At 44.2% G+C, this 13,411-nt stretch overlaps 1 protein-coding gene and 1 pseudogene across 4 annotated transcripts in view; one reads left to right on the plus strand and one right to left on the minus strand.

Moving 5' to 3' along the window:
- Positions 1–8,683: 8,683 nt before the first annotated feature.
- LOC116538230 lies at positions 8,684–9,366 on the minus strand (annotated as a pseudogene).
- The window catches only part of GOLGA4 (golgin A4), a 113,204-nt gene continuing 108,910 nt past the window's right edge, over positions 9,118–13,411 (plus strand). For 3 of the 4 annotated variants that reach the window (XM_032270157.1, XM_032270162.1, XM_032270168.1), the window contains exon 1: positions 9,239–9,450. In XM_032270157.1, coding sequence (XP_032126048.1) covers positions 9,379–9,450 — 72 coding nt within the window. In that variant the 5' untranslated portion in view covers positions 9,239–9,378. Of the gene's footprint in view, positions 9,451–13,411 lie in introns of all 4 variants that reach the window. The other variant, XM_032270177.1, reaches the window with a different exon arrangement.

Below are 13,411 nucleotides of genomic sequence, written 5' to 3' on the forward strand. Positions count from 1 at the left end.
CCTCCTGTTTCTGCATATATCTTCTCTTATTCCTCCCTGTTTTCACAGAGGATTTGTCTCTTTCCACCTAAGGCCAATCTCTCCATCTACAGCTAGGACCCTATCTCCCTCTCCCTCCATTCTTAGAAATCTTCTATTTCTCAATTCTCTCCCTCCTCAACCTAGGACTGACAGCATCTCCCTGCTTTTGCTAATCATCCCGTTTGATTTTCCGGTACCTATATAATTAGTTCCCCATCCTGGTGTGACTTATGTTTTCCTGATTTGACCCTGACTGATGATGATACATGGAAATATCAGAAAATGGGGGAAAAGGGGAAGGAGAACATTTGAGAATCAGGCAAATTCTACTTGACTTGGTAGATGACCTCAGAGTCAAGGTACCTTGGGGAAAGTAGTGGAGATCAGGAGGCAACAACAGTACATTGATGTCTATAAGCTTTTACCTAGGCATCACTGTTTCCTGTGAAAGCAGATGTCCTCCACACTAGGGGTTGTGGGGAAGTTGTATGAGTAGAGAAAAGAGCAGGTTACAAAGGAAAGCCCATCTCCCTGTATATGAGCAATTCTCTCTGGTTGTCAATAAGTCACAAATAAGTCATTGCTGTCATCTAACTGCCTGGGGTGGGGGTCAGAGGACTTTCCCCACAGCAGAAACCTCTTCATCTGGGAGCAAGTTGGGCACAGCTTCTTTTGGCTGCATCTGTAACCTGTCCTGGGTTGGGCCAGCTGCTGAGTTGTCACAGTTTGTGGTTGGCGCCTATTGTTAAATGTCAATATTTTCACAGTCATCCCACACTGCTATGCTACGGCATTTGTCCCTTGACCCTAGGAGGACAGGCAATTCTTTCATACATAATAGGAAAAGATAGAAGAGAGACTGTCTTTTCTCTCAAAGAGGGTTCAGGCCAGTAGCAGGTCATTGTACTCTGAATAATGCCCTTTCAAATGCAGAAAGAATATAATTCTCACACACACACTTCTGGGACCATTAGAGACACCAGTTTACTAAGCGTGACTTTTGCAAGATGATTCTGTAATGAAATGTAATCCCGAAAGTCTGAAATAAGTAAAACATGCTTGAGATATAGAAAACACTGAGTCAGAAAGTGCTGGGCAGACAGGAAGTTCCACATGTAAGAATGTTTATCAATTGAAGTGCCTCTGGAGTTCTCTGGAGGTTGAATCTGGAATGACCAGTTCTTGGGTGTGCCCCGTTGAGGAGCTAACTGGTGCAGGAGCTATCTGGGGAGAAATCACTACTCCTGAGAAGGAAAGTCTCTCCTCCACCTTTCCCAGGCTGAAAAGACAGCTTGGCTTGGGGGTGGCATGGGTGGAGCTTTCAGCTGCGACTAGAGGCCCAGCTATCCTCCTGGTGTGAGGAGAAGGTGACCCTACCCACTTCCTGCTGTCACAGGAACCGAGGAGTGCAGCTGTTGGGGAATTACCCCTGATGGAAGGAGGGCGTAAACGCTCATTCTCCTCTGAAAGTCTGTAAAGTCTCGAATGTGGAACACTTGTCCCTTTGCACCTGGGTTGAAAAATCAATCCTACTTCTTTTAATAATGTCCCAATGCCTTGAACTTCATCTCATCTATTCCTATAGGAGCCTGGCACCCCAGGGGAGGGAAACCTAGCACCCCAGAAACCCTGCTTAAGACAAATAATCCTCAGCTGGACTTGGTGGCTAATGCCTGTAATCCCAGCACTTTGAAAGGCAGAGGTGGGAGGATCACTTGAGGCCCGGATTTCAAGACCAGTCTGGGCAATATAACGAGATTCCAGTTGAATAAAGAAAGAAAAGAAGTAAAAAAGAAAGAATGTTGTAAAAATCCTTAGTGTTTAAAATAAATTTCCATGGTTAGGAAAATGTCAGTAAAAAGTCTTTATTTATTATTATTATTTTTGAGACAGAGTCTTGCTCTGTCTCCAGGTGCCAGGCTGGAGTACAGTGGCGTGATCTCGGCTCACTGCAACCTCCACCTCCCAGGTTCAAGCAATTCTCCTGCCTCAGCCTTCCAAGTAGCTGGGACTACAGGTGTGCACCACCACACCCAACTAATTTTGTATTTTAATATAGAGTGGGCTTCACCATGTTGGCCAGGCTGGTCTCGAACTCTTGACCTCATGATCTGCCCACCTCGTCCTCCCAAAGTGCTGGGATTACAGGCGTGAGCCACAGCACCCGGCCTATTATTATTATTTTTGAGACAGAGTTTCACTGTTGTTGCCCAGGCTGGAGTGCAATGGCACAATCTCGGCTCACTGCAACCTCTGCCTCTCGAGTCCAAGTGATTCTACCACCTCAGCCTCCAGAGTAGCTGGGATTACAGGCATGCACCACCATGCCCAACTAATTCTCTATTTTTAGTAGGGATGGGGTTTCTCCATGTTGGTCAGGGTGGTCTCAAACTCCTAACCTTGTGATCCACCTGCCTCAGCCTCCCAAAGTGCTATCATTACAGGTGTGAGCCACCATGCTCAACCAAAAGTCTTTATTTTCTTAAAGATTTAATTTTCTTAAACTTTAAGTGCTACCCTTTAAAAATTATTGATGACACAAACAAATAAACAAATTTCCTTACTTCCTCCTCAGGCGGCAGTTCCCAGTAACAAGAGGATATTTTTTCTTTTTTTCTAAGAGTAAAATCTTTCTCGTAAATTCCTTATAACAATTGCCTCTCGGCTACAGATTTCTTTTTTCCTTCTCCACCCCCACTGCTTCACTTGACTAACCTTTAAAAACAAAACAAAACAAAACAAAAACCAATTGCCTCTCCTGCAGGTGAAGACAGGGTTCAGTCATAAGCGTTGGAATGGAAGATTGGAGAGGTGGGGCAGAGAAAGCTCTGCTTCAGGAAGGGAGAGACAAAGATTGCCAAAGTCCCTGTACTGGGTAGAGAAGACCTGAACCAAACAGGGCCAAAGTCTGCATGGGGAAGATCAAGACAGCAACCCAGAGGGCAGCAGGGAGAGTTGTTTGGGGAGAAAAGATACTTTTGATAAGATTATTCTGGGTAAATACTGTGCACTATACAATGTAGAATATGCTCTTGGTTCCTTATAGAAAACCTAGACTCTAGAAATTCTAGATTCAAGAGTGAAATATCTGTTTTCAATAGTGTGTGGAAGCGTCTGTTTTCTTTTGGAGATTTAGTTCCAAGATTGAGACAAGAAGAGCATAGCTGCTGCCCTTGGGTCTCAGCTACACGCTGGCTACACAAAAGTATTAAATTCTCATGGTAAAATTTCAAAACATATAGAAACACACAAAGTGAAAAGTGAAATTTTCACCCCCCCATTCTGATTAATTACATTTTTCAGAGTTAACCTGTCCACAAGTCATAGTTTGGTGCTTTAATGTTTTTCCTAAGTATTTTTGGACACATATGATTGAATATTTGGCTCAAAAAGAATTCAAGGTTGAAACTAATTTTCCTTTATAGTTTTGATGGTAAAGGTCCATTGCCTACTTCATCTTTTTGAATAGTCAATACATGCTTGGGGTATGAATTCAAAAGGTTAAAAGGATATAAAATAAGTCTCTTCATCACTGATCCTGCCATCTGCGTTTTTTCGGAGTGAAAAATGCATCCAACTTAATTCCTTCCGTCCCCCACCACCAAAAGATATCAACCTATTACCCAAATACTCATTTAATCCTTACAGGAACTTTATGGTGGATACAATTACATGTCTTTATTTTAGAGATGAAGACACTGAAACATGCAGAAGTTATTTTTCCCGATCACAAATAATAAATGGCAAAGCTGAGATCTGAACCCAGTCAGTTGACTTTAATGCAAAAGGTGCTTATTCATTACTCTATTTAGGCTTTCTATGGCAATCCATAACCCATTATCAAAATGAGGCAAGCACTTTTTCTCTTCTTCAAACCACAACAGAAACACAGTGTTCAAATGTTTGCAAGAGTGAATTAGGTTAGGTTACTTAAGAGTCTAATTAGCAAGTTGTTACTTAGTAAGGAGTAGGGAATTTGATACCTCATTTCTATTTCATCAACAGTTCTCTCTCTTACCAAGGGACCTCATTCTTGAAATAAGATTTACTTCTTAGCTCAGCGTTGTCTTTTCAAATGATTGTTCTGATTCAATTTTTGAGTCATCAACTGTGTAAATATCTCTGGAACATGTCATGTAAACAAATGTAAAACTGTTAAAAATTAAGTTGAACAACTTAAAAATATTAGCAGACTGTGACTCAGAGAAGTGAAGGAAGTGTTAAACATAGCTGGAGACCAGGAGTCCTGGAGTCACTTTGCAGTTCTACCACTGAGATCATATTACTATGGAAAGTCATTTTTTGGTTCTTCTTTGTGTCCATTTGTCAAACAGGGACAATAACAGTAAGAAGTAGCTCTTCACTTTTCCATAGTTTACTTTATGCCAATAATGGGAATTAAATTAACAACAAACATTTTTTAAAACCCTCTAAAGATAAGTTACACCAGGCTGAAAAGTTGGCTAAATTCCAGACAGTCTAAGTTTAGACTCTGATGTGTAGACCTCTCTTCCATGGGAGGTTTTCCAACTGTTTTATAATTAAAATTTACATAGCCTTACAATATTCTCTTGTAAAAGTAAATATTAAAAACATACCATTTTGAACCATTCTGATGAAATATGTTAAAACAATAGAGTAATACAAATATTTCAGTCTCTACATCTTAGTTAATTGTTACAACAAAAGTCTCTCTCCTCCCACCTCCATGTCTTGAGTAGAGCTGTAAAGGAAGGAAGTAGAGCTAGGGCCATAAAGAATGTGACACTTGGCCGGGCGCGGTGGCTCAAGCCTGTAATCCCAGCACTTTGGGAGGCCGAGGCGGGTGGATCACGAGGTCAAGAGATCGAGACCATCCTGGTCAACATGGTGAAACCCCGTCTCTACTAAAAAAATACAAAAAATCAGCTGGGCATGGTGGCACGTGCCTGTAATCCCAGCTACTCAGGAGGCTGAGGCAGGAGAATTGCCTGAACCCAGGAGGCAGAGGTTGCGGTGAGCCGAGATCGCGCCATTGCACTCCAGCCTGGGTAACATGAGTGAAACTCGGTCTCAAAAAAAAAAAAAAAAAAAAGAATGTGACACCTACCCTAAATTCAACTCATTCCCCACTTTCCCCTAACTCCCATCCTGTAAAACTCCTTGGAAGCATAAGCATCAAGATCCCCAGGGGACTGCAGTCATGCTTTCCAGGCTGAGTCCAGTAACAAATGGAGAAGTGTCCCATGGCAGAGTGGAGATTTATCAAAAGTGAAGAGACAGTGAGAAGAACATATAACTTGGAAGATCAAGGACTATTCTATTTCCCTAATTATACTTAGAGGGAATTGTCCCTTAGGGGAAAAGGAAAAGCTAATATCTGGGTTACATGAATTGTATAATACAATGTGACAGAGCTATGATAACATACACACTTAAGATGACATTTTAACTTTGCTTATAACTAAATAAACAGAAACTAAAACAAAAGTAAAATACATTCATTATCTTTTTTTGACTGACAAAAAATGAAAAATGTATACATAAGGGCATTTCCCACACTATCAGTAGAAATATACATTTTGGAGATCAACTTGGCATTAACCCTGCTTATTGGATGGAACCTTCAATTATACTTCTAGAAATCCATTATTTTCTACATAAACATACACACTAGTATACAAACATACATTTATAAAGTTGCTCACTTTAATAGTTTTTGTTAAAAACACGTGCTTTGAATGAAAAGACCCCCAAACAGGCTTTGTGTGAGCAACATGGCTGTTTATTCACCTGGGTGCAGGTTGGCTAAGACCGAAAAGGGCGTTAGCAAAGGGCAGTGGGATAGGAGTTGGTTTTATAGGTTTGGGGTGGGCAGTGGAAAGTTACAGAGTAAGATCAGTTACAGTAGTGGGGGTAGGGGCAAGGAGTATACATTACCGTGTAAGTTCAGTAACAATGGCAGGTGGGGGTGAGGCAGAAGAGCTGGTTAAGATGGCAGGATGGGTGAGAGGTATTCACCTTATCATAAGAACAGTTGAGATGGCAGGGTTGGGTGAGGGGCTTGTCCAGGGACGCTCCTCTGGGTGATCAGGGACAATGGTGAATGCAGGCCGGGGTGGAGGGTGGGAGAACCACTATCAGCCCAGGCAAGCAGGACTTCAGGCTTTCAGGCTCCAGGCTTGCATATGGAGACCTGACAGTTTTTTATTAGCAAAAAACAGGAGAGAAGCTACATGCCTACCAATTAGAAATCTTAAATTACAATTCATATACAGTATAGTATAAAATACTATGCAGTCATTAAAGAGATTGAAATACATATGCTGATTAGAAATGATATTCATGGCATATTGAAGAAAGCAAGATATGGAATATATATAATCCATTTTTCATAAAACAAAACTAAATATATTTATATATAAATATTAAATGTTGATATATATTTCATAAATACAGAAAAATTGAAAAAATAAAAACTGAATTACTAATAGAGGTTATTTGCAGGCAGCAGATTATATCTTTTTGTTACAGTGAGTATATTACTTTGATAACAAAAGAGGAAAAAAGTTCAGTGTGATACATACATTACCAACATGTAAGACTGAGGGTATACAGAGGAGAGCATGATTAACTCCACTGATGCGTGTGTGTTGGGGGTGGTTTGGGGAGTGGTATTAGAGAATGCTTGAAAGAGATAATGCAGTGTGAGCACAGCATTGTCCAGAGTAGAGAAGTGGAAAAGGAAGAAAGGTCAAGGAGGACAATGACTATCTGTATTCATTACAATTTTCACAACTACTCTGTATAATTTGTAGACCAAAAAAAGAAGGGCAAGCATGTATATAAAAGCAGGTTGTGGGCTGGGGGTGGTGGCTCACACCTGTAATCCCAGTGCTTTGGGAGGCTGAGGCAGATGGATCACCTGAGGTCAGGAGTTCAAGATCAGCCTGGCCAACAGGGTGAAACCCCATCTCTACTGAAAAATACAAAATTAGCTGGGCATGGTGGCAGGCACCTATAATCCTAGCTACTCGGGAGGCTGAGGCAGGAGAATCGCTTGAACACAGGAAGTAGAGGTTGCAGTGAGCCGAGATCATGCCACTGCCCTCCCGCCTGGGTGACGGAGCGAGACACCGTCTCAAAAAATAAAATAAAATAAAATAAAATAAAATAAAAGCAGGATGTGGCTGGGTGCAGTGGCTCACACCTGTAATCTCAGAACGAGGAGGCTGAGGCTTGTGGATCACTTGAGCCCAGCTTTTGGAGACTAGCCTGGGCAACATAGTGAGACCCTGTCTCTTTCTCTTAAGAAAAGGCAGAATGTGCCAGGGGAACTCTGAGTTAATCTGACATTTCTGGAGCTTTGAAGTGTAAAGAGTGGCGAGGCTGTAGTAAGAGGGAAAGCAGGAGCCAGGCTGCCGAGGGCTTCTTGCACTGCCTGGGAGCACGAACACTGTCTTGTAGGACAAGGTGACCGCTGATGGGGCTGCAGCAGGAGAGGAACATCAGCCATGTAAAAGACGGACTGAGAAGAAGCAAACCTGAAAACTGGAAGACTTATCATTTAAATGATAAGCTGTAATGAAGACTGAGACTATATGGCAGGGTAAATTAGAAAAGCAGGTGGATTTCAGAAATATTTCAGAGGAAAATACACAAGACTTAGTGATTCTCTGGATATGGGTGATGTATAGAGAGGGATATCTTGATTGACTTCCAGACTTTTGGCTTTGCTATCTGGGAAGATGGAGATGACACCAGCCAAGGTAGAAAATACAGATGAAAAAACAAGCTTATGAAAAGGAGAAGCAGCAAGAGGGTGAGAGGACACACAGAAGGGACAAGCCCGATGGTGATGGTGGAGGGGTTGGAGCAGATGATTTCGGTTTTGAACATGTTGAAGATGAGATGCCTATGGCCATTACTGGAAGTTGTCCAGTTGGCCAATAAGGCAATTGGATGTATTAAGACTAAATAACGTCTTTCCCCCCCATTGGCAGTGTGCTGGAAAAACAAAAAGAAAACCAAAAAATCCCTGGCATGGTGGCTCACTCCTGTAATCCCAGCACTTTGGGAGGCCAAGGTGGACGGATCACTTGAGATCAGATGTTTGAGACCAGTATGGCCAACGTGGTGAAACCCCACCTCTACTAAAAATACAAAACTAGGCCTGTAGTCCCAGCTACTTGGGAGGCTGAGGCAGGAGAACTGCTTGAACCTTGGAGGCAGAGGTTGCAGTGAACCGAGATCATGCCACTGCACTCCAGCCTGGGAGACAGAGCAAGACTCAGACTCCAAAAACAAAAAGAAGACGAATTAACTGTGTAGAAATGTAGTGTCAGGCCCTGCCAGACATAGTTCTTGCCCTGATCAATGTGGAGATGCTATAATCTAGAACAGAGGTGTCTAGTCTTTTTGCTTCCTTGGACCACACTGGAAGAATTGTCTTGGGTCACACATAAAATACACTATCAGGCTGGGTGTGGTGGCTGATGCCTGTAGTCCCAGCACTTTAGGAGGTCAAAGCGGGCAGATCTCGAGGTCAGGAGATAGAGACCACCCTAGCCAACATGGTGAAACCCCATCTCTACTAAAAAACATACCAAAACACACACACACACACACACACACACACACACACACACACACGATAAGAAAAAAACCCAAAAACGTACACTAGGCACTGAAGACATAGAATTCTAGCTACAGCCACTAAACAGAAGGACACTATCCATGAGGGCCCGCGTCAGGTTCTCTGGATCTCCCCTTCTCCCATCCGGGACGCTCATCCCTGTGTTCCTGGCTGTGGGCCCGTCAGCCCTGCTGCCATCAACAGAGGCAGCATTCTCCCCGTCTGATTTCGCAGGGCCAAAGCCCAGGTGAGAGTCAGTGCAGTGTTGAGACCAGCCCTCGCTCCAGTTCTGAGCAGCGAGGGCTGTCTCCGCACCCAGTGAAATCAGGCAGCCGCGAACCTTGCGTCCTCCAGTGAGCGCGGGGCGACCGGCCGAGCGCGCATGTGCGGGCGCCGACGTTGTGCTTGTCCCGTCCGGGGCTCCGTAGTTAGCCTCGGTGCGCTCCACGTAGGCCGCGCAGGCGCCCTTGGCAAACAGTTCACCTGCTGCCGTTGTCGCCGCCGCCGCCGCCGGGACTGGATGGGGGGCCGAGGCCAGCCAGTGGCACCCGGAGGAAAGAGACGCGGCGGCGGCGACGCCGACACCCTCAGGACGAGTGTCCGGACTTGCCCGCAGGCTCAAGGAGGGGGCGGCGAGGCCTGGCCCCCGCTGTCCCTGGTGTAGAGAAGTCGCTGTCGCGGCCGGGACTCCCCGGGCTCTCGCCCCTCAGGTCTCATTGACACTCAGGACCCTACGCTGCGCCATGTTCAAGAAACTGAAGCAAAAGATCAGCGAGGAGCAGCAGCAGCTCCAGCAGGCGCTGGCCCCTACTCAGGTACGATGGTTCCCGACACCCCTTGAACCGGCCCGGGACTGGAAAGGCAGGGGAAGTGGGGAGTTCTTCCGTGACCTTTGACCCTTAACCCGGGGCTCTTCCCAAACTCCGGACCGAGAAGTAGTCCCGGTCGGCGCAGGTCGTCCGTAACTCCTGACCTGGATTTTTCCCATCACAAAACTCCATCCAGTATCGAGTGGATGGGGGTGGCTGGGTCCCTCGTGACATCCGATCTCTGCTGAGAGTTTTCCCCTAAGGCCCGACTCCAGCCTGAGAATGTGTGAGGGACACCGAACTTGCATGAGCTCTGATCCATATTTGCGGTTCTCCCACCCGAGACCCCGCTCCGGGAATGAGGGCGGGGTGGGAAGACCCGGGTCCCTTGTGTGGTATTTGACCTCTGCTCGAGGTGTCCCCCTCTCTGTTGCCCATCATGAGATTTTGTGTGGAATGGCCAGGATCCCGCACGACTGACCCTTGAGGAAGTCTCCTAATTCCAAACCCAGGTCCTGGGATTGAAGGCTGGGGAGTAGAGCCATCCCGGGTCGGGCTGCTTGCAGGAGCGGTGGGACCTGAACGAGGTGGCGGCGCGGCCGGCGTCCAGCGCCGGAGGTGTCACGAGTTAGTCACTTCGCATAACTTGGTTGATCCGGGACTGGCGGGCGGGGAGGCGGACACTCTGAGGCCCGGCCGGCCTTGTTCCTGTGCAGAACTCCGCTCTGCTTTCCTTTTGAGTCTTGCTGCCCTGCTGCTCTGCGAATAGGGTTACGCTTGTTTTTCAGGAATGCCTTCGCTGCAGGAAATGCGTTTCCAGGGAAAAGGAGGCGTGTTAGTAGTGTTAATTTAAAGAAACAGTTTCCTACGCGCTTACTGAAGATGTTTCGATGCCGGCAGCACAGGGTCTCAACAGCGAAGATGACGGTTTCCGTTTAATTTCTTCCCAGGCTTTTTGAGTCCCAACAGATTGAGTAGATCTGTTCCTTAATTTTAGGGTTTCTGGTCTTTGCTTGCAGTTGCAAGAAAAGTGGAGTTTTGACTAATTTGGAGGCATTTCTAAATTCTTAACATTATCTTAGAAACAACGATTGAATTTGGTTTATTCTGAAACTGTAAACTGAAGTTGTTCTTTTTAAATCTAAAGCTTATGTGTAGTAAGACAGTGCTTTGAGAAAAAATCAGAATACGACACTGAAGGCTTGCCTCTTTTCTCAAGTGTGAATGGTTATTAAAATGTAAGTAGTAAAGATTGTACTTTTCATACCATTTACTGCAGTCTTTTAAAATTTTACAAAACACTGTTAATTAAGAAACAAAGATAAACTTTAAAAGTGAGGTAGAAAGTGAGGTAGAGATGAGGAGTGTGAGGAAATGGGCATGTTAGTGAATGTAAGGCCCTTCCATTTGGGAATGTATTAAATATAATTGAGCCAGGAGTCCATTTCTAGAAATTTATTCTAAGAAAATTCAGGATGTGTTAAAGATTTAGATTTAGCTCTATGGATTTTAATGTCAGTGTTGTTTTAATGAGTTAACAAGTAGCCAAAAAGGCTGAGCCTGGGGGTGGGAAGTGGGAGGGGGAGTGGGGGGTCACGCCTATAATACCAGCACTTTGGGAGGCTGAGGTGGGCGGATCACGAGATCAAGAGATCGAGACCATCCTGGTTAAAAACCCCCGTCTCTACTAAAAATACAAAAATTATTAGCTGGGTGTGGTGGCATGTGCCTGTAGTCCCAGCTACTTGGGAGGCTGAGGCAAGTGAATTGCTTAAACCTGGGAGGAGGAGGTTGTGGTGAGCTGAGATGGTGCCATTGTACTCCAGCCTGGGCAACAAGAGCGAAACTCAGTCTTTAAACAAAACAAAACCAAACCTAGCTAAAAATGTCCAACAATAGAGAATTGGTTAAATAAATTTTATCTGGCAATTAGTTATGCTAGATAGGTTATTATGCAGCCATAAAAAAATCAACATTTACTGGGTCCTTTAGTATGTACCAGACATTTTGCTTAGTATTTTACACAGATTATTTTATTTAATCTCACATAAACCTGTGAGGTAGGTAATTACAGTATTATATAGATGAAGGAGTGAGTCTCAAAGAGGTGAAGTAACTTGTTTAATGTTACGCAGCTAGTGTTAGAGCCTTCAGAAAAGTATTAACACAGAAAGATATTTGTGTTAAAAGACAGAAGCAGCAGGTAAAATGTGATCCCAGTTTTGTCAAAAATAATCTGTATGTAAGTGTCTTTATATACACACGTAGTAAAACGAGATTAAGAAGGGTATACTTTAAGGTGTTGCTGAATTATTGAGTGTGCTTTTTCTTTTTTGTAACGTTTAGCTTTTCTTCATGAAAATGAATTGTTTTTGTTCATTAACAAAGAGGTTGTTTTTAGTAATAGTAATAAAGCTAGTCACAAGCTAAGATATAAGAGCTCTGTTTCTATAGCTTAATGCTTCTGGTGAGACAGGGCATCTGGATCAATTAAAATCACTTTGTGTATAAAAGGTTTAAAATGATCCTTTTGAATTATATGTATATTTACTATGTTGGCCAGGCTGGTCTCGAACTCCTGACCTTGGGCGATCCACCCACCCCGGCCTCCCAAAATGCTGGGATTATAGGTATGAGCCACTGCGCCCGGCCATTTGTGGTCTACTTTTGATAATTATTTTGTAACCTTCCTTACTGCCTGCCGTATATCTGGCAGTGACTTACAACAGTGCTGTGGTGAGTATTCAGTGACTATGTCCCTGCCGTGACTAATCCATAGGTGTGGCAGGGAGAAAGAGTTACACGAACCAGATGTTAGTTATGAACGGTGAATGCCTGCAAGCCTGTGCTGCATGTTGCATTTGCTTTGAAGGGTCTATGTAGTCACTACACAATGGAGTTCAGAGTCAAGTGCTTTCAGTGTGTTGGTGGTATGTTCAGGGTGTTGTGGTTGTGCAAAGTAAGGCATTTCTAGAGAAGGTCAGGGAGACATCTGAGTAGAGTCTTAATGGGTAATGAAAAGTCATGGTACAGGAACTAGGGATTCAAGACTAATTCCTAAGGATGACTGAATTAGTTTTCTAATGTTGCATAACAAGTTACCACGACCGTAGTGCCTAATAACCCAGTTGTGATTGTGTAGTTCTGTAAGTCAGAAGTCTGGCATGGCATGACTGGGTTCTCTGCTCAGGGTCTTGCAAAGGTAAAATCAGTATGTTGTCCAGGCTGCGTTCTAATCTGGAGCTCAGGGTCCTTTTGGATGCTCATGTGGTTGTGGTAGAATTCAGTCCCTTCTGGTTGTAGGACTGGAGTCCTCATTTCTTGCTGACCACTTTCAGCTCCTAGAGGCTACCAGCAGCTCCTTGCCACGTGCCCCTGTAGGCATTTTGCTTTACTTCAGGACAACAAAAGTGCATCTCTCTCCCCTCTAGACCCATATTTGAAGGGCTTATGTGATTAGTTTAGACCCATCCAGGTAATCTTTTGATGAACTCATTGTCAGCTGATTAGTAACCCAGTAACATTAAATATGCCTTTAAAATCCCTTTGCCCTGTGATGTAACAATTATAGGAGTGATATCTCATATTCACAGGGCAGGGATCATTTGGGGTCATCTTACAATTTTGCCTATCACAATGAGTAAAATGATTTTTCTTTTTTTTAGTGTTCATAGATTCAGGGTCTTACTATGTTACACAGGCTGTCTTGAACTCCTGGCCTCAAGTGGTCCTCTTGCCTTGGCCTCCTAAAGTGTTGGGATTATAGGCGTGAGCCACTGTGCACTGCCAAAATGGTTTTTCTTTTTTTTTATGTTTTTTTGAGATGGAGTTTCGCTCTTGTTACCCAGGCTGGAGTGCAATGGCGCGATCTCGGCTCACCGCAACCTCCGCCTCCTGGGTTCAGGCAATTCTCCTGCCTCAGCCTCCTGAGTAGCTGGGATTGTAGGCACATGCCACCATGCCCAGC

Source organism: Sapajus apella, unplaced genomic scaffold (assembly GCF_009761245.1).
Source record: "Sapajus apella isolate SASKATOON/1434 unplaced genomic scaffold, GSC_monkey_1.0 scaffold4, whole genome shotgun sequence".
NCBI classification, from domain to species: Eukaryota; Metazoa; Chordata; class Mammalia; order Primates; family Cebidae; genus Sapajus; species Sapajus apella.